The sequence below is a fragment of the Eutrigla gurnardus genome (assembly GCF_963514095.1).
Source record: "Eutrigla gurnardus genome assembly, chromosome: 14".
In the NCBI taxonomy this organism is placed as follows: domain Eukaryota; kingdom Metazoa; phylum Chordata; class Actinopteri; order Perciformes; family Triglidae; genus Eutrigla; species Eutrigla gurnardus.
Genome location: NC_139937.1, coordinates 13,487,350 through 13,509,333, shown reverse-complemented (window position 1 = coordinate 13,509,333; position 21,984 = coordinate 13,487,350). Strand labels below are relative to the sequence as shown.

Sequence of the window (21,984 nt, the reverse complement as noted above, 5' to 3'; positions counted from 1 at the left end):
AAGAATGGAGTTTAATATTCTATCTACAGGGAGCGTTTTCTCTTCATGGCGTCTGTCAAGTTGCATCGTCATGTTTCTCCAGAAGCTCAGAACGGACAAACCAAACACTTGCTCTAAAGATGTTTTTCTGTTACTTAAAGGCCACCGTAGTTCATGACACGTTTGGAAAGGGAGGGGTGAGCAAAGGGTATTCAGTTCCATCACTACTAGAGGCAACTACTACACACTGCCCCTTTAAATCATCGATCCAACAAACCATTTCCAGCTCCACCTTCTCAAATCTGAGGATTTTTTTGGCGCTTTATTATTTTAAATTTAATATTTTGGTTTTTTTGGCCCATTGGTCAGACAAAACAGGCAAAATCCTTTTTTTTTTTAAGGTAAGCCACGGGTCACAGCCAGAACAGTGTTATAATGCTGTCCGTAACGACTGACATTTGAATAGACTAATCAATTCAAAGCAACAATAACCGAAGGGTTAATCAATAAAAAAAAATCATTAGCTGCAACCTTCGTCTCAACAGTGAACATGTAGCTGTAGCAAGATAATCCCAATAACCCACACAGACCTTTTATAAACCTTGACATGAGCGGTGAGGATTTGTGACTATCGTTGCAAAGTGCCCATGAGAAAACGCTGAAAGGGCATGTCAGCCTCTAAAGTAAGCAACGTCATACAGGGTACCTGCTTTAACCCTTTTTTTTATCAGGTTATCAGGATATACTCTCTAAAAATGGCCTTCTCTCTTAGTAGACCTGTTTTATTTTAAACCTGTCGATCGACAACACCATCGTTTTGTCAGTGACAGAGGCGGCGGGCGCCTCAGGCAGTAGGTAATGAAATGGGACACAAAGTATTCCTTCTGCTGTGGAGACATGGTTTAATGCTGACTCAGCACATTCAACACTGTCACTGAAAATACGAGAGGAAAGCAATGAAAAGTGTCACTGAACAACAGACGGATGCTTCTCTGTCCGTCCGAAGGAACAACTAATCCACCTCTGATCACATGATGTCATTTAGCATCTTGTGTAACAACATAATGGTTCAATATGACTTCCTGTGGTAATTTTTAGCTATGGATTAAATTCATTTTAAAAAATGTATGTTTCTGTGGCTAAATTTATTTACCCCCCCCATCAGAGATCTTAATCAAATCTCTTTGCACAAAGTTTCCCTGTCAAACATCACGTCCATCTCTGAATCGTGTTAAAATGATCCAGCCTTCTGTATCAATCACTCATTCAATCAGTCTTTCTCCCTTTGCCCTCACCCCAACACACACACACACACACCCACACACACACACACACACACTCCTCCTCCTCCTGCTCCTCCTCCACACAGCGCACAGATAACAGTGATACAAGCTGCATGAGCAGAACATCATTCCACTATTTGACATTGTTGTTCTTCAATCTCACTCAGATGCATCGCAGCTAATTACACTTTGCACACTTAAGTACACAAATGCGTGTGTGCGTTCATTTGTAAACGAGTTATTGTTTAATTATAACTTCACATGAACTTTCCTGATCGGTGGGGCGAATCGTGTCTCCCCTTCAGCGCATAATTATTCCGGCTATAATTGGTCGGCCTGTTTGTGAAACATGCTTGTCTCTCAGCAAGGCCATCTTATGCAGCCTCGGTGCCAGATCCTCTTTATCAACGCCCATGAGCCTCTACAGGGCTAAAGGCTGCTGGGAGATCTGGAAGCTTTAGATGGACAGCAGCCCAACGATAAACAAAAGGAAACAATAGATATATGCTTTTTTTGACATGCTATGCTATTACTTTTTTATTACTTATTTCGACATGCTATTCTGACTTCTTTATGACTTTTTCCGACATGCTTTTTTATGATTTTTTTGGGACATGCTTTACTGTGACTTTTTTTTTTTTATATACTGTACTATGACCTTTTCCATTACTTTTTTCAACATGCTATACTCTGACTTTTTTATGACTTTTTACATTTAGGTCATTTAGCAGACGCTTTTGTCCAAAGCGACTTAGTACATTTGTCAAAAGAAGGAAACAAAGAAACCACAACGTATCATTGCCGATAAAGTAAGAGCTAAGAGCTTTTTCCGAAATGCTTTTTATGACTTTTTTCGACATGCTTTTTTATTACTTTTTTTCGACATGCTTTACTCTGACTTTTTTCGACATGCTACACTATGACTTTTTTATGACCTTTTTTCGACATGCTATATATCAACTATTTTATTACTTTTTCCGACATGCTATACATTGACTTTTTTCAACATTCTATCCTATGACTTTTTTTACGTGCTAGGCTACATGCTATGAATTCTTATAACTTTTTGACTTTATCTGACATACTAAAACATGCCTTTTTTACATGCTATACTATGACTTTTTTTTTTCAACACATTATACTATGACTGTTTTTTTCCCAGTCCCAGTTGGCAAGTCCGGCGGATCAAGGGCACTCTGTCAGATTTTGAATGCTTACAACTCTCACGCTCGTCCCCCGAATACCGAATATCCCTTTGAAATCCCTTAGATCACGCCACCTTTGAAACGTGGGTCCGATGTTAACTCTGGTTTTATCAAGGGCACCGTCACAATCTTTCTTTTTTTCCTTCTTTTCCACCGGCGTTTTCTTTTCCTTTGCTTGTTTTTGGACCTCCTTGTTTCGGTTTTTAACGAGGAATTGGAAGCTTGTTGCTACTTCCCTCCGCCTCCCCCCTGTGATAGTGGAATGACCCGAGGGGGGAGGGGCTCTGTGTGTGCACGAACACAGCCCTGCGTCCTGATTGGACAGGATCTTTGCAAAACAAACAACTGACTTTTCCAACATACTATAGGCCTACTATGACTTATGATTTGTTATGAAATTTTCATTACCATTGATGTCTTGCCGACATACTATAGTATGACTTTTTATGACATTTTTTCAACATTGTTTTTTATCAACAAAATTCAATCTGACATTTTCAAGATCATACATTTTTTTTAAGACACACTGTAAAACATATTTAAAATATATATTTTAATTATAAATATATATATATATATATATATATATATAATATATATATATATATATATATATATATATATATATATATATATATATATATATCCATCCATCCATTTTCTACCGCTTATCCTGTATTTAGGGTCACGGGGGGGCTGGAGCCGATCCCAGCTGTCATTGGGCGAAGGCAGGGTACACCCTGGACAGGACGCCAGTCTATCACAGGGCCAACATGTAGAGACAAACAACCATTCACACTCACACCTACGGGCAATTTAGAGTCACCAATTAACCTATCCCCATCCTGCATGTCTTTGGACTGTGGGAGGAAGCCGGAGAACCCGGAGAGAACCCACGCTTACACGGGGAGAACATGCAAACTCCACACAGAAGGAACCCGGGCCGACCCGGGAATCGAACCCAGGACCCTCTTGCTGTGAGGCGAGAGTGCTACCCACTACACCACCGTGCAGCCCTATATATATATATATATATATATATATATAGTTCGACAAGACTGTTTTTGATTGATATTTATGACAAACCATACAACTTATTTAGATTAACTATACTTTATTAAAAACTTTTTTCAACATACTCAATTGTGCCAATTTTGTAACTTTTATAAACATATTTGTACCTATAATATTCTTTTTCAACATGCTATACTATGACTTTTTTGAAATACCATGCTATGCTGACTTTCAGGATACCATACCATGAAGTTTTTTTTTTTTTTTTTTTTGCCAAGTGCTGTATCATCATGCAGCAATACTTTTTTTTTTTTTTAAGTCATTTTTGCCTTTTATTGACAGAGAGTGTGAGGGTGAGGACTCATCCTTGGTATTTTGGGTGCCAACTCTACCACTGAGCCATCCTGGCACCCCATCATGCACCAATCATGCATTTAGTGGGGGGACTATTCTATTCTCTCTAATTACTGAGGGGGACGTGTACCCTGTTTGAGTTATGAGACAACCAGTCTTAATTTTAAAGAAACACCAGCTCTACCTGCACCACTAACATCATTTTCTGTGGTGTCACTTATTTACTGTAATTACACCAGGGTATCATAACATAAAGTTTACAAATGAAAATCCTCATGTACTGAGAAAAAAAAACAACATTTCCCATCACTGCTGCTTCAAAATGCTACCTATGGATTGTCATATTTAGATGGATTTAAGGGACTCAGCACTGACATTTTCAATATACTCAAAAACAAAAAAACATAAATAATAAGCTTTAGACAGCAGTGTGAGGACTGACAGGGATATCTTCATTATTAGAGTCTAAGTCGAGAAACCAGAGAAGCAACACCAAGCCACATAATGATGGGTATCACAGTGAGGCCTCCCTCAGGCAGGTCTGAGGCCCGTCGAGTCCCAGCCTGATGAGGGAGGCTCAGAGGAGGCGAAACCACAACATGTGTCTCTCTGAAGAGAATACTATTACTACACCTGCTGCCATATTTGTCAAAGTATATTCTGGTGTCACTCGTGTGGTTTGTAACTAGAGAGGAAAGAAAGAGAAGGGAAAGAGAGGAAGCATATAGGGCAACCTTGTGCCAGCCCCCTAACCCTTTCCGTGTATTTCTATTTTAACTCTTATTATTCAGGAACAATATTTCCATCCATACATCCCCCCTACAGATTCACCAAGCTTTGTCAAATAAAAAGCTGAACTAATTGCTGTGGAATTATATCAGCTGGATATATCAGCCTCATAGAGGAGCATGACAGCAAGAAATCAAGGCATAGCACGGAGTGGAAAGCCTCCATGAATCACGTTTGTATCCACACTTGCACACGCAGCAGCGGAGGCAGCGGCGGCGGTGTTGTGAGCCGAGGAATAATCATTGGGGAGGCAGTCCAAATTAATACTTAAGCTGAGGCCGCCTCATTCTCTGTCATTACGGCACATTACAGGGCCACAATATACATCATTAAACTAGGCATAAACAATTCATTAAAAGGCCGTTAAGAAGACAAGCTAATGTCACTTCTCTGTGTGGTATTAATAGACTGTAAAACGGGAGAAAGGATCATTTGGCCACTACTATCCAGTCAGTCATCCTGACTAATGGGCGCCTCCGCTAGTTGTTGTGGATTAAGTAAATGTATGAGCCTACTTTTCTCCCTAACACACTGACATGACTCTACTTATGATGCTTCAGCGTGATAAAGTAATAACACAATTTTCTTTTTGTTTTCTTAGTGATGGTTCACTGTTCACTGAAGGGTAACAACATATTAGCAAGCTAATGCTAGCAAGGTAGACACATTTCTTATTACATCCGTACCCAGAGTGCCGCGAGCACTGAAAGGAGCCACACAGAAACAGAGCTTGCTGCATCAGTCATCAGCCGTCAGTTTATTTAAAATCTGGTGTGAAGCACCTAGTTTCATCATGACACAGGCACAGTCTTTTCACACAGCAGTGGCGTTCACCCTGCAGCACAGGGAGCATCATTGCATGTCCTGCCAATGGCACAAAGGTTCATCGCACATCAGTGGGAGAGGACAGAATGCATATTCATGACAGAAAATCCCACTCATTTAAGGTAGGGAGCTAAAACAACACACATACTGGGAGGCTTTGAACCAAACTGCTTCACTAGTGAGAGAGTGGCCATCCGAGGATGTTCAAATAGTGTGCCTTAACAAATAAACATTGTGGCTAATAGTTGCTGTACACGTTATACATTGTCAGTGTTTCCATTGTGTTGCTATTCATTTGCAATTTAATCATCTCAAAATATACTTGGAATTACTGCCTCGATTTGGGCGGGACAGACAAGTGCGGTGTGTGCACTCTTTGGCTTCCAGTCAATCGGATAGAATAAGATTATTTTAATCTAAAACAAGCTGATTTCCACTCACTGACGTAACATTCGCATCACCTGAATAGGAGGGCTGGTGTGTCATTACCACACCCATTCTGTTTAAAACACAACTCGGACTGAACATGAGCTGAAAATACATCAATTTCAACATGAATGCAGTTTTAATGGGACAGTCCAGCATTTGGGGGTTTCCCATCAAACCCAGAGTTGGATTTGAAATCTGGCATTCTGTATAATAACTGATCTGGGGCATGTTTAGCCTAGGTGAGCACAAAGACCGCAAGCAGGGAAACTAATGCATTCTCACTCCCAACGTGTCAAATACCAAGGCTAGACCAGTGACCGATGATGTGACTCAAGAGAGTCACATGACTAATGACTCACATAACAACCGACACAACAGGATGAATGTCCTGTGGCCACGCTGTGTGGTCTATCTCTCTGTTCATACACCATTTGAACTTTTAATAATAAAGAAGGCGGGTTGCATGGGAGTTAGATAAAGGATGCATGTTGGTATCAGAGGCTGAAGGGGCTGACCAAGCTTCTGCATTTGACTTGAGTTAGGGGTGAGAACGGGTTAAGGAATCTGCTAGCATAACTCCAAATTATTCTCCAAAGCAAAACACTAAATTGATGACTAAACTTTTTTTTCTCCTAGACACAATCAGCATTAAAAAACCCACTTTTTGTAATCTGACTGTGTTCATAGGATGCCAAGTCATTCTTGGGTATCGCAGTGGGAGCTACAGCAGAAGCTACACTGTCAAGTGAAAACAAAAATGTGTCCAACTAACTTCACAACACTTACATTTTTTTTTTTTTTTTGTCTAAAAGTACTTTAAGTCTTTGTGTTCAGCTGGGCTAGACACGTACTGAATGCAATGCAAGCATAACATGTTTAAATAACATTTTTATATCACACAGGGAAGTATAAATAAATAATATTTTGCATAATAATTACCATGGCTGATGTACACTATATATGGCATTTAGACTGGTCATATATAGTAGTGGGGTTAAAGACCAGGTTTCCGTGTATTACTTTGGTTGAAGGGCATAAAAGCAAAGCACTTCACTACGATCTGTACCACATGGACATCACACCACATTCAAACAGAAGTATAAGGCACAAATATTGACCAGTAGCATGTGCTTTAAAGTAAAACTTCCAAGTTTAAAAAAATAAAACTAAATAAAATACGCCTTAAGCACTTCTGCCACATTGCATCTGTGGCTTCATATATTACGAAAATGAAATAATCAGGGACAGCAAAATATTTTTTTGGAACAATCATACAATGACTTGAACATTCCACAGCTACTAAGCTATAACGTTTCTCTGTCTCAGTGCTATGCGTGTTTGTTCGAGCAACGCTGACGACAGAAAGCCTCAAAGCTGGCGTGATCTGGGGTTCAAGTCCGTGAAGGTGTTGTGCTGGTTTTCGGAGCAAAATATATGTAAAAAAAAAAAACCCAAAACAAAACATAAAACCCCTGAGTTTCAGGACACATACTAAGGTCACAGTAACTACACATACCGTCTTCAACTGAATCCACAGTACTCCTTCCCATCAGTGGATTTTGGTTGGTAAATACATAAGCAGATGGAGACAAATAAAGCAGCGACAGACAGCTCAGTGAAGGACGACAGCGTTGCGACAATATGAAAACATTGTGAAACCGGTGACTTTTAAACTTAAATCATTCATCTTTGGACACAAAACTCAGTCATCACCACCTAAAATGATGCAGCCAAAACAATTACTAATGAAAATAATGATCTGAATAACCTAAACCAAGCATACATAATTATCAATCCAATCCTAAGTGTGGGCGCAGTGCACCGCTGTGTGCGCTGAACTCGGCGAGCGAGGGCGGTGCAAACGACCGTGGGTCTTGTATGATTTGTCCAATAAGGAAGGCAGCTGCCGTGCCACAATCTCAATTAAAGCTCTTTTCTAATTATTATATCAGCATCATATCCATCTGTAGGGTAAATACAGGGAGACTGACTGGAACATTTACCAGTTAGACATTCCTATATGATGTCATCAGATTTTTTTTAATGAATCCGTTGTATCACAACTGTCTGGTTGACAATTAGTTGATCAAAAATGTATTGCAAACTAATTTGCTGCTTTTCCTCGGTTTTATATCATTGTAAATTCTATATCTTTGGGTTTCGGACTGTCAGTGTTGCTTCTCTGTGCCTTTATTTGAAATGACTTTGTCTGTTGCTGATTTGACAGCTTGTGTGTCATTTACTATTTATGTTTTACTGTATGTGTAAACTAAAACATAAGCTTTTTCACAAGCTCTGACATGTTTCTGATGTCAACATGTCAGGGAATCTCAGGCGCAAGAGCAGATGACAGCGTGTTCCTTTTCAACATGAGATCCCTTTCTGTTTGCAGCAACATAAGACTCGTGATACTAGCGTTAGGAAGGAGTCGTGAAATAAGGCTGCGTTCACTCCTTTGCTTTCACCTTTACAGCTACCTTTGATAAACCAAAGATATCTTCGAACACAACAGCATCAAGGATGATTTTTTCTGTATAATTAACTCAAACTGGCTTGTTGTTATGACACATGCCACCAGGATTGCTGCCCATTCTGTCAAGGCACTGACCAAGGCCCTGAACTTTAATTACGCCAACAGCTAATATAAATATGTGACGACTAAACTGCAGCGTTTCTGACTCTTTCCAATAAGGGGATGTTCACATCTTTATTTTGTCCTGACAAGATGTTCAAGGGAAAGATTGCTCACAAAGTGTTATGTGTTTTGTATTCAGTGGCATATTTTCTAGCCTTGTGTTGCTTGGCAATACGCAAGTAATGATACAGATTCTGGGAAGATGGAGCAGCTTTACAGCAACGACCCTGATTTCAAGTGTCCAAAAATAAAATTAAAAAAAAGAACAACTAAAAATCGTCACATTTTCTAATCCTGTGACTGGGAGTCTGCAGTTGTTTGTGTTCTGCCTGTTAATCCCAAGAAGCTCCTCACACATTACAACCCCTTTGGTCTGTAAGACCACTAAAACAAGATCTGGTTTGTGAGGCAGATGCACGCAGGTCAACAATCTCCGGTTAGCATCTGACCTGCCTCTTATTTCGGGGCAGTGTCTGCTGGCTAGCACTTCCCTCCTCTTCTTTCCTCCGGACTGTGGGGGAAATGAGATAATGCTGGGGTCACTGACTGAAGCTCTTCTTGATGGCCACTTTGGGGAAGAGGCCGGAGAGCTCTTGGACGACCCGCATGTCTATCTGCGAACAGAAGGAGAGATCTAGGAGGAGAAGTCGTGGACAAGCCTGGAGGAGTTTCTTCAGTGAGGCAGCGCTCACCAACCGCGTACCTGAAGAAGATTACAGAAACATAACATGAACAGAGGAAAAAAAATACAAGTAAATCCTTAAGGAATAAACTGCTTCACAAACTGCCGGTACTCTTTTTTGCCCTCTCAATATCAGGTTCTCTGGGCGATTCCTAATCATAATGGCATTATTGCGCAGTGCCAGCGTTTTCACGTCGCGTGAAGCCTTTAACAGTGAACTGCAGTTTAATATCAAGTTTGCAGTAAATAAATGTACTGAAGTATTCAGGTGAGTACTGTTCAGGTAAAAGTACTTAGTTTGAGGACACTTCAACATTGTGATCTGAGTAACCATTTACTCCTGCTCTGTGCTGAAGCACACTGCTGAGCTACTTTGATAACAAAATGTGTATGAATGTTTACACGAACCAAATATAAAGCAATAAGAAACAGCAGTTCACTTAGTGTGGATTCTGTGCACTATGTTTTATAAATGAGACACTACTGACTGCACTTTACTAGTTCACAGACGTGATGACGGCCACATGTAAAGAACGAGGCAACATTGTTGACATGAAGCTCTGGGTCTGCCGTTTACAAAGACACCTGACCATATCCACCATCATTAACAAATAATTAGTAAATGACAAATGAATATGACGAAGATATTTCCCCACATGTGTGAGCTTAGAGCTTACCCAGTATGTCCAGGTGCTGCAGCGAGGGGCAGTTGGCCGCTAGCTCCTCCACATCCGAATCACAGACGGTGCGGTTGGCGGTGAGGAAGAGTTTCCGTAAGCGGGGCAGACTGCGGGCGAGCTGCTGGAAACATCCGGTGCTGCTCTGCAGTGTGGGACACCAGCCGAGGTCCAACTCCTCCAGCATCCTGAGCAAAGACAGACCAGACACAGGAGAGCACAGGCATGACTCAGTCCACAAATCAAGACATTCACAAAAAAAAATGGGACGCTCTGGTATGCTCGATATGTAAAGGTTCATGTCACAATAACCCTGTCTAAAAGGATTGAGATTCAAAATATTGTTGTGATGCAAATCCTGTTTGTTCTCCCTCAGTGAGGACAATAAGACAAAACTCTGTTTACAGCAACCGAACCCATTGGTACTGCCTACCTGCAGCCGGAGACGAGCTCGTCCAGGCCTCGATCGGTTAGGTTCCTGCAGCGCCACAGGTCCAGCGAGCAAAGTGAGTGACAGCGAGCAGCCAGCATACTGGCCACAACATCATAGTCCTCAATCTGCAGGAGACAAGTGGCACGTAACAACTATTTACGCTCTCTCCATAGTGTTTGATGTTTGTTTTTGAGGGTCCACATCACTTCAGCTATTGTTGAAACCATAAAATGATCTTCCTCTTTGGCACATTATGCATGTACAGAATTTAGGGTGTCATACAGGATGAGGAAAGGGAAGACAGAATATAGTAATGAGTGAGTCGGTAGCCATTTCCCTTAATTAGTCTGTGAATTTTGAGCAAACATTTGATATGTTGAGATAATAATTAGCTGGTTTGAGGCAGAGCCGTATAAAGAGTCAGACATCTCCATTTTCGCCGTTTGTTTTGAAGTTGGAATGAATTGTGTTTTACAATGCCTTACAGCCCATTGGTGTCTAGACAGGGGGTTAGTCAATGTGTTCTGTATGCATTCAAACACAATACAGCAGTGGTGGATGCAGACTCTACTGAGTGCACCTTTCTAATTACTAATGATGACACTTAAGCCTTAAGAAAGAGCACAACAGGAAACTGCACTGGCATTTTGAAGTTCCTTTCACCTTCTATCACTTGAGTCATCATAATTGCATCAAATTTCCATCGCTTTGATTAAAGAAAAGGTTGTGACAAAGTGGGTGGCTGTCAGAGACTGGGTGAAATACAGACATTTTTGAATTTAGATCTTTTTAGATTGACTTTAAAACTTTTAGAAAAATATGTATTGAGAGGCATCGGATCTGCCCCAGCATTATTACCACGATACACTGAGCATTTACTAAAATGTCTAATTTATTCTTCTTAATGCATGATATGAAAGAAATCTTTATTTTAATGTCAACATACTTATCTGACCATGAATGCCACACACTATGTAGGATATATTCACAGAATAACATCTGAGAATAACAAAGGAATAGTTTGAAAATTCACACTATTAGCTTAGCTTACCATAAAGACTGCAATTAACTAGCCTGGCTCTGTCCAACAGTAGCAAAATCCACCTCCCAGCACCCCTGAAGCTCACTAGTTTCTACATGTTGTTTGTTTAATTTGTACTTTGCACTTCAGTATTATACAGATTAAACAAACAAGATATAACATGTTTATTAATAACTTTAACGTTGCTGGTAGGCAGATTTTGTCACCTTTGGACAGAGCTGCTGTAGCCATGAAATATATGTGTGCTATCAATCTTCTTCTCCAATTTCCAAAATATCCAAAGTGTTCTCTTTTGCATATTTCTGTAGTTAGAAATATGTTGAGGCTCTGGGATGTGTGTGTCCTGGTTTGTGTACAGTTTTTTTTTTGTATTACAGTATGTGTTTATTTCAGTAATGCTTTAACTGTGTCATGAAGTAAGGCTGAAGGATAAACAATGAAGTATTGCCCTTATTACCAAGCCACTTTATCATTATCAGCTCAATTATACGCTACACTACTGGTGTCTCTGCCATCTTTTGGACAAAAACTGCTGTCCAACAAGTCCACGTGGGGGGTTATATAGGAAACACATTGCCTTATTTGGACTTCTTCCCCCGTGTGTTTGTGCGTGTGCATTCTCACCCTCACACAGCTCCCTAGGTTGAGGTGTCTCAGCTCTATGCAGAAAGTCAGGATGCTCAGAATAGCTGTTTGCTGCAGAAGACAACAACGACAGAGACAGACAAGACGGAACAAAAATAAAATTAAACTTCATTTAAATAATTGACGTTATTTACCAGCTCACCAACAAAATAAACTCCAGACATCTGCGTGTATCGGAGTCCAGTCATATCATCCAAAGGTCCTCCTAAGTGATTTCCTGTCTGCTGCCCGGGGCACTCAGGTAACGTTTATTGTATTTAAGGGAATTTAATACAGCCCAACAGCTCGTTTTTACATCTCACAAACTCAAGCATCGTGAGGACGGAGACCTCTCCAGTGGCACTGCAGCCTGGATAGAGATACGGGAATTTAACACTGCAACTGCCAACTCCACCTCAGCGGCAGGTGAAAGTGTCAGACATGAAAGTGAAAAAGCCTGTGTGTGTGTGTGTGTGTGTGTGTGTGTGTGTGTGTGTGTGTGTGTGTGTGTGTGTGTGTGTGTGTGTGTGTGTGTGTGCTCTCTCGAGTCCGTCACTGGCATCTTTATAAATGCCTCTCTCCGGTGAGTTAGCCATTTAATTAGAGCAGTGACAGGGTAATGACAGCTGAGGTGTCAGGGCTTGCCTCAAACAGACACAGACAGCTTGCTCTGTCTGATGGGTATAAACAACCTGCAGCATGCTGCCTGGCTCCTCCGCAGAAACTCTACACTGCCTGCTGCCCACAACGGTGCTCTGAAACATGACAAACACTGGAGAAACGCTGAGGTGTAATACCAAAACACAATACAGCGTTTTTTTTACAAGGTTAGACAGGCCTGCACCTGAAAACATGCAGTACGTGCCTTTAAGACCCCCTAGGCTCAGAGTTGACTCAGTTCAACTCAAAAGACAACAACACAGAATGAGCAACACCCAACCCGAAACAAGTACCGTCAAATAAGCAGCTTGTGGAGATCATCAGTCTGACATTAGGGCAGGGCTTTTAACGTGGTATAACATTTAAGGTAAACCTGTTCTATACATTACAATTATTAATTAATCTATTCTTCATGTAGAAAACAAACCGCAACCAGCCGCTTAAGTTATTCTTTATGACCTCATGGGTCAAACATTAAGTCTCTAGGGTCTTGAGATGACAAAAGCATTTCTGCTACTCAAAATGATGCTTATTTTTTTCTTCGATCAAATCTTCCGGCCTACAAAAAATGTTTTAAAATTAAACAGAAAGGGGAAACATCAACTGTATGCAACTTGTGATGTGGGATTGTGAGTATGCATGATTTGGCTGTAAAGGCTCACATGCTAAAAAGGTTTGGAACTAGTCTGTTTAGACGAGGCTTACTGTATTTTACTGTAAACACGTAAGCGTAAATATGTGTGAGATACCTCGCAGAGACAGCAAAATTATATATTATTTTGTTCCAAAAAGTCACATAATCATCTCTCCTACCAACACGAGATGGATTTGCTTGGCAGAAGGTCTGCAAGCAATTTATAAGAGGGACTGCCCTGGAATGTGGAGGCCAAAAACTAAAGCAGCAGGGAATGAGGACTGTCCATAAAATGGCTTATTCCTGGAAGTTAATATGTTAATGTCATTGTCACTCTGACAAGTTGAAATCCAAGCATGCAGATGTATTTCATCCATCCTTACGCTGATTACGCAGATGGAGTTTGAACATCCAAAACTGAGCAAAAAATATATACTTAACGTATATAATATATACATTCACACTCACATTTCTAGTGCTACTCATTATTCCATTATTTTACAATAATTCAATGACTAGTGGAAATCCTAAAACGCTTACAGACCCCTATTATAAATTCATACTGTGACCTTCTCTATATTGAGCAATACTGGCAAATGACTGAGACAGACAAATGTAATGTCTCAAAGGTAACTAAGCAGCGTGTGTATTACAAACAGTCAGGGCAGCCATTTGGTATACAAACCTATTACTAACCAGTCTATCTACCTGCTGTATTTGGACAGGGCAGATGTAAGCACACAGGTGAAAATGTCATGTTGATTGTGGTTTCCCAGATACACTGTTGACCGTCCCTACCTCTATCTTGGTTCGGTAGAGCACCAGCCTGCGAAGTCGTGTCAGCTTGGAGATGTGTGTGAAGGCCTGCGGGTGGAGGCGGTCGCAAGAGGACAGGTTGAGCTCCTGCAGCCCGGGACAAGTCTGAGAGATGACTTCTAGACAGGCCTCGTTCAGGAAGTGGCAGCACGACAGCTCCAGGCAGCCCAGGCTGAGACCGCATGCCTTCATGAAGCTGAGGGGAAGAATAGACGAGAGAGTAAAGATGAGAGGAAGTAGAGAGGAATAACAGCATCACACATTAGCTACCTACTAGTCTACCTGTCAGTACTTTAGACAATAATGCCTAATTGTCCTTTTACACAATGTCTTATTTTTGCTGCGTCCTAAATTACAGAAAGATATTCAAACAACTTTTTGGTTTCAGCGTGTCCTTTCCTCACAATAAATGTATGCAACTTTTCAAAAGGTCATCTTCCTGTTTTCTAGCACTTGTGATGCGTCTTGTGACAGTCTGACCTGTTGAAGCCGGTCAGGGTGAGAGCTCCGCGGTTGCCGGTCCAGGACAGGTTGAGCCTCTGGAGGAGGGTGCAGCGGCTCTGCAGGTGTCCCAAGGAGGCGTCACTCAACCGGCCCCAGTAGGGCTGCAGACTCAGCTGGGTGTACTGCAGCGGGTCGCAGCAGTGCTGGTGCAGCAGCTTACAGGTCTGGGCCAGACGGCAGAGGTCTGGCAGGGTCAGGTGGCTTAGTATCAACTGGATGAGCTATGGATGGAAGATGGGGAGAAGGGGTCGGAGAGTAAAATGGAAGACAAGGGGGGGGGATGAGGAAATAGGAGAGACAAAGGGAAATAGGAGAGACAAAACACAAGACTGTTAGGTCTGGCAGGAGAACAGAAGGCAAAGTAAAATAAAGAACATGAAAGAGTAGTAGAACGTAGTAGAGAAGAGAGAATAACAGAGTCGTCTGGAGAATGTTAATAGTGTCCCCTCTGTCAGGCAGATCCAAATAGTGTTTATCAGGGACACAAAGCACTGATAGCGGGATCAGCGGAGAGGTGAGCCGGCTTGTTTTGCACTGTGTTCCCCGTGCCTCTCAAAAAAGAAAGGACGACTGTGATCGTGCGAGTGTGCGTGTTGCATTGAATTAACAATACACGGCGTTCAAGCGGGTATCAGCTGACAGATAATAGCTATATTGTGTTTCTGAAACAAGCACACGCGGTTGTGACGACCGCCGTTAATGGCAGCGGTTTGGAGAAGAGATAAGAGAAGGAATATCAAGCATACAGGGGTGATTTGGAGCTTTGCTTCAGACAACACGATACGTCTGCATGGCATGAAAATGTCTGTGTCCTTGAGTGCATACCAGCTCAAGTGTCAGAATGGAGTCCAAGCAACAATGTCCATGTGTTTGTGTGGAATACTGGTGAACACACACGGTATACATACACTCAGGGGCTCATATAATGACTGTTTAAAGCTGCAGGTGCTGCTAATGACCTTGGAGTTTATTGCTCGTTGTCATCAGCCGCAGCAGTCAATTTATACAAATCTACATAATATTGTGAATTATTCTACGGGCGAAGGTGACAAATTGAGGCTAAACTGACTTTTCCATTTCCAGTTCTCTATGTCAGGCAAATTAAATGCAAATGTGCGACCGTGCACTAAGTGATGAAACAGTCAATTAATCGATTGATTTTTTTTTTTTTTTTTTTAAAGCAAAAGTGAACAAACATTCCTGCTTTTTAATCGTGATGACTTCATGCTTGGGTTTTGGACTCCCAAACAGAAAAAAAAGCAATTTTAAGATGTCACATTGGACTGCTGCTTGGTGACATTATATAGACTGAAATATTCAATGATCTAAAAAATAATAATTGTTTGTTTCAGTCCTACAGTGCACATAATTATTATTAATAATCTCTATGAGCCAGTCGAAAATGCATGCAGACAATCTGATTTTAGCACCAGTAGCGTGAAAACGCCCTTCTGAATGGAAGGTTGTGTAGTTTGTAATGTGCATTTGTAATGCTTCTACAAATAACGATAAGCAATTCAATTGGTGTTGCTTCTTTTCATGCTTAAATGCAAAATGCACCCAGACACTTAAGATGAACTGGCACTGACAGCAGTAGAACGGTTGTTCACACCAGAAACACATTTCTCAGCACAGTTCAACAAATGGTTCTGCTCCTCTGCTGTTTTCTGTAGCTAATCTCTCCGTCTGTCTGTCTGCTTGTGTGTGTGTATGTGTGTGTGTGTGTGTGTGTGTGTGTGTGTGTGTGTGTGTGTGTGTGTGTGTGTGTGTGTGTGTGTGTGTGTGTGTGTGTGTGTGTGTGTGTATTTGCGTGTCTGCTCGTCGCACTTTAGCAAATACGTGGAATAAGTACGCAATTGAAGAAACAAAATCACACACAGCAGCGACCCTAAGCTACTTCTAAGAAAAGTCAAAAGTGAGGGATGCATATTTTTAGCATTTATCAGACTGAGTTAATTTATTTCACATATATAGGGCGGTTTCCCAATAAGAATTGACATAGTTGAACCTGATTGGTAAAGTCCTGTCTATAGTTGACTGATCATCGAATCATGAACAACAACATTATTGCCAATACATGTTACTATAGTTGTAAATACAATTTTCTATCCTAATTCCTTTTTTTTTCTTCGTAGTAATCCACAGATAGAAGGGAAATGAAGGGATAGTCGACGAGAAAGAAACAGCTGTTTCTACGCGCGTCCCCCAGCTGATTTTAGAAATATCTCAAAACATATCTAGTGCTCTGATCGAGCTACGTTCTTATGAGAGTGCTCTGACCTACTTTTATATTTTTAACGTGACATGTTATCTATGAATGATAAATGATCATAGTTTCATTACCACACTTTCCTGTCACTGGGACGACTGTGAGAATGGCAGTCGAATCACGCTCCTTAGATCCAATCGTCCAATAGTAAACTATGCGGGGTGACCCCTAATATAATATGTAATCCATATCTATCATTCTATCATAAACCATCGTTGAAGCTTGCAAGCCGGCTCTGCACCACGGCCTGTGTGAACTCTTATTTGGTTACAAGAAAACAGTACAGGGCACCTTTACTGATAGCCACTAGTACTCAGAATCCCTTCTGAATAGCAAAAATGTAATTTTATGTGTATCTATTCTTTCAGTCAAGTCCGAGTAATTTGGTGTACATCGTTCAGGTCTGTAATCACCTCATAGGGCAGTTTGTCAAAGAAGCCGTTGGCTGTCTTCTGGTGCTTGCTGTCTGCTCCTTGTCTGAATGGACCTCCCACATCAAGCAGCTCCTCCTCGCTGTCACTCAGGTCATTAATGTCGATGAGGGGCATCTTATAAAGGGCCAGCATGGGCCTCTCTTTCACCCCGCGCAGAATGACCGCATCCAGCTCGGTGTAGTAGTCCAGCAGAGAGCTGTTGACCTCCAGACGCAGCAGGTTGGTGGGGAAGTTGATATGTTTGATATTTGGGGAAAACTGACGTGCCTGGGCGGTCAACACCTTGGTGGGCTCCCCTGACCACAGCACCTCCCACCTGGACAGAAGAAAAGGTTGTACTGTAAAGCCACAGTAGTAGGCACTGGAAAATAGGCCTATGACACTGTTGGTTTGTGGACTCTAGTCTACCTGCAGTATTATGCACAACATCCACTGGATGTGTGCAGTCATTCATTAACTCAACAATTTCATTTTATGGCTTATAAATTTCTAGCTCACGTTTTATAAGTTTGAGAGGCTCATGCACTGAATCCAATGTAGAACGACCGTGAAGTCTTGGTGTTGGGCAACACTTCGACGCATTCACAACTTCAGGGGACGACTGTTGGCCAGTATTTAACTACTGTAGCTCCTTCCTGCTGTAAATGCATCTTACTTACAGAGGATCTTTAAAATGTTGGTCAAATGATAAAGGTCTCATTATGTTCATTTCGACATTGGTTATAAATCCATACTCTTTTGGTCCTCTTAAGGAGGCTCGCTTAACAGACACCAGACCAGCCAATTACATTTGAAAATGAATTTCGACTGGTATGGTGCTGGACAAACAAGCCTGTGCCCCTCAAGGCTTGTCACTCAGTGTGTGTCTGCCAGACAGAGAGTACTAAAAGTAGGCCTACTTCTGAACTTTACTTCTGGAGAACACTTCCTGTTTGTCGCTCTGTGAGGACAATTACATAAAGTAGCCAAGAGAATTATTTATTGAGCACTTTCTATAACAATACAATGATATTTTTTTACAAATTCACATAAAGAATATAAATTCAGGTATTTTGTAAGTGAATAATAATTCAAATAAAGCTGCTAATATCTCCGTTCCAAATACATAGCTGCTGGTATTTCCTGTTTTTCTTATTCAACTACAGACTACAGCAGCTTTCACTAACCTGCTTGGTCTGTTTTAACCTAACCCTGGAGCGTTTCAGATAGTCCAGTTCCTACATGCGTAATATGTTGTTTTTCATTTGTGGTGTGAAGGCAAACAAACTAACTACTCAACTTATCATAGTACATATATGATTTTAGCATCATATCAAATGCTAAACTTCTAATAAATTAATCTGCTGACCTTGAATCTAATAATTGATGCTTATAAGGCCATGTATATAACCTCTTCATGCAAATCAACAAGGATCCACATCAATGTGGGTATTGTCACTGATTAATAGGCGTTAATACACATCAGAAGCATTAAAGTGATGCATAAACTTTTGTCATCCACCAGAATTTGATTTAGCTAAGAGGACCCTGATGATGCATGATGACAATCAACGAGTTACCGGTCAGTTTGTACAAGAACTAAAACACAACAATGTGTAACTACAGGTGCAAAAGCCCCATTGACTCCTCAACTCATCCACCGTACTCCACTACAACTTGCATTAAGGTGTGCAATACTGTGTTTTGGAATGACAATAAATAAACCTTGAATTAACCATTCGATTAGAGCAATGAGAGTGATTTTCCTAGAAGGAGGCTTATCTCTACCTGACATCAGTAGGTGGGTTCTGGGAGAACGGGTTGTGAGAGCAGGCCAGAATCTGGATGATGGTTCCAGGGTAATAAGTCTCAAGCACTTCCACTGCTGTAGGGTAGACGGGCTCTTCGAAGCCCAGCTCAATATAATCCTGGCTGTGAAAGCCTTTAGGGGTGCGGCGGAAAGGTGGCGGAGCACTGGCACATTGTTCCCACCACGTCCCATAAGCTCTGAATACAGCCGTTTGAGTGAAGTCCCCTGAGCTGGGGTAGACATTGGGTACGCCAGCCAGGTTCCACATGGTGTAGGACATGCTATTCTCACTGCCATAGTGGGAGCTGAAGTCCAGAACCTCCTTGGCGTACTGCTCCACCTCCACACTGACGGGTAACACGGCCCGCTGCCCAGACTCCACGGCCCGCCGACTGGTCAGAGCCTCGCCTCGAGTCCCACTCCTGGAGCGTCGCCGCAGACAGATATAGTAAAACATGCTCAAGAGGGATAACATAAGGAACTCTGAAGCTGATGAGGGCAGTGGGGGGAAACAGCAGCTAGAGGGAGGAAGAGCCTCCACCTAGGACACTGGCTCATGGAACGTACAATGTGCAGATTAGAGACCCGGCTGCATGCATGACCTGCAAGGTTAGGCAAAGACAAACACAAGTGAGAACACCAATACGGCAGGTCTGAGTCACAACTGTAGAAAACCCTGAATATTTATATATATGTCACAAAAGGGGTTAAAGGGGAGGAATGTGTCAACTTGATGAGTAGCTGGATGTAAATGGAAGCTTTCCAAAATATAGAAACAGGAAATACTTGGACATGAAGTGATGGTAAAACATATTGATGGGAGGTGTGGCTTTTAAAGCTACTGCTTTAGCTTTAAAGCAAACACTTCACCTTTAGAAAACACTTCACACATTGCCTATCTACAGCTGACAGCAGCTGAGCCTGAAACAGCCACCCCATCATCATCATCATCATCATGTTTATGAGGAAAAACTTGAAATGCCAGAAACGCTGGAATCCTCAAGGACTTAAGCTCCTTTTGCATACTTTCAGCTATAGCTGCATACAGATACATGCTAAAATATTCAACTCTTGGACATGCATGCACTGATTCTACCTTTTCTATTTTATTTTTACAGTGTAATTCTATGGAGAAAATCTTAAAATCCTCTTAAACATATACTACTTTGAACTGCCTTTTCTCCTACATACTGTGAGCTATATATTTCATATAAACCATAAACAGGTTTTAAGGCTTCAAAACTAAAAGTGTGATTCAGCTTTTTGATATCTTTTACAGTTTTTGAATTATATCAGTTTACATTTTATGAAATTTTCAAACAATTTAAGATTTTGAAGAACTCTTTCCTCAGCTCGAACTATGAAAATTTGGAGCTATGAAGCTATACCGGCAATACTTGCCGTTTTTGACTTTGAGTTCTACTCAACAATAACCCAGCTACAGACACACACCAAATGCTGATTGGCTGATGAGACCTACATCCCTTTCTGCGTTTCCGATGGATGAATCAGACTCTATCTGTCTCTCTCTCAACTGCTACTGTTGCTATTACTACGGTTGATATTATTACTACCATTACTACTACTACTGCTGCTATTAGACTACTACTCATACTTGTCCTACTACCATTGTTGCTACTAATACTGTTGCTATACAACGACTACCACTAGTATCTTATCGCTACTACTCCTACCACTGCTTCTACTACTATTACTTTGACAGTATAGCAGTTTAGCCTCCAGCTTTTCCAGCACTGTATTTCAGCTCAAGATGTTGCACTTCAGCTTCCAACTGTGCTATTTTGACATTTCAGCTACAAAGTTTTTCCACAGTGCTGTCAAATGGATTTGGGCTTTAAGGTTTTTAATGCAAGTTATTTCACAATTCTGTATTTTCAGCAATGCTTTGTATTTTCAGCATTTAAAACGCATTTTCTGCAGGAAATGCACCTTCTAGTTTGAATTGTATCACCAATTGTTCCCACTACAAATCAAGCAGCGATGCAACTATAGGCTGCAGTATGCAATGCACACTTGGATGACCTTAAAGGGACAACCTGCAATCCGGGTGTAAACAAAGTAGCATAAGCAATATTTCAAGCAGAACTGGAACCATTTAAATACTGAGTCAACACTGGAGGACAACGAAACTAAAGTTATTAATGTTTACAAATAAATAAAACCTACTGGTAACGTTGAAGTTTTAACATGCATGGCTTTACAATGTTAATGTCACACAGGGAACACATCCCACAGCAGTTCGGGCTAGCACATAATACATTTGTTTTAGCAACTGCTATGCTGGTTAGCATAACTCCAGTCTTGTCAAATGTCATCTGCACTTAGCTAGCTAACGTTAATTCAGCGACTGCAAGTAGCGTTAGCTAAATTGTCCTAAAACCTTGGCTTGAGGTTGACGTTACTTTACGTGCATTTTCAATTGTAGCTCCACACGCCAACACAAACTAACCTTACCGGGAAGAAACGGTTGCTTTTCTGAAAGAACGCAACATTAGCCGGGGAGGTGACGTGCCTCCCTCGGCTTATGTTGTTGTGTTGCTGTTAAACAAGCTGCCGTTAGTCAGCTAGCAAGCCGACGTTAGCTAGCCCACAGACAAGCTGAGCTGTCAAAACGTCACTGTTAGCTTCCGCAGCTAGCATTGCAAAATCGCGTAATGAAAGAGGACAGGGCATTATTTCAATTTACGGTAAACGTAAATCGATGTATCCATTCATGATGATCGATCCTCTTCTTCCCTTTAAAAGGACATTTCCAACGCCAAAACACATTCCTGCCGTTTACCTTGTGATGCCTTCCGGGACACTCGGAGAATGCAGTGACTGACTGACCGCACATTGTAACCAACTAATCTGGACGAGAATGCTGACAATACCGGTGTTTTGTGT

General features: G+C 41.3%; 2 protein-coding genes across 2 annotated transcripts in view; one reads left to right on the top strand and one right to left on the bottom strand.

Annotated features, from left to right (window-relative positions):
* LOC311024072 (furin-like protease kpc-1) overlaps positions 1-10,329 on the top strand; it is a 173,659-nt gene extending 163,330 nt beyond the window's left edge. Inside the window, exon 21 of the mRNA XM_084026279.1 lies at positions 10,280-10,329. The gene's annotated coding sequence lies outside the window, so the exon portion shown is untranslated. The remainder of the gene's footprint in view (positions 1-10,279) is intronic.
* On the bottom strand, positions 5,355-21,853 carry fbxl4 (F-box and leucine-rich repeat protein 4). Its single transcript, XM_084026281.1, has 9 exons — positions 21,553-21,853; positions 19,056-19,679; positions 17,268-17,604; positions 14,562-14,806; positions 14,064-14,277; positions 11,972-12,043; positions 10,306-10,430; positions 9,873-10,060; positions 5,355-9,216 (listed from the first exon to the last, which is right to left on the bottom strand). Exons 2-9 carry the CDS (start codon positions 19,550-19,552, stop codon positions 9,053-9,055), a joined length of 1,842 nt encoding a protein of 613 aa, XP_083882407.1. The 5' UTR covers positions 19,553-19,679; positions 21,553-21,853; the 3' UTR covers positions 5,355-9,052.
* Positions 21,854-21,984: the final 131 nt, after the last annotated feature.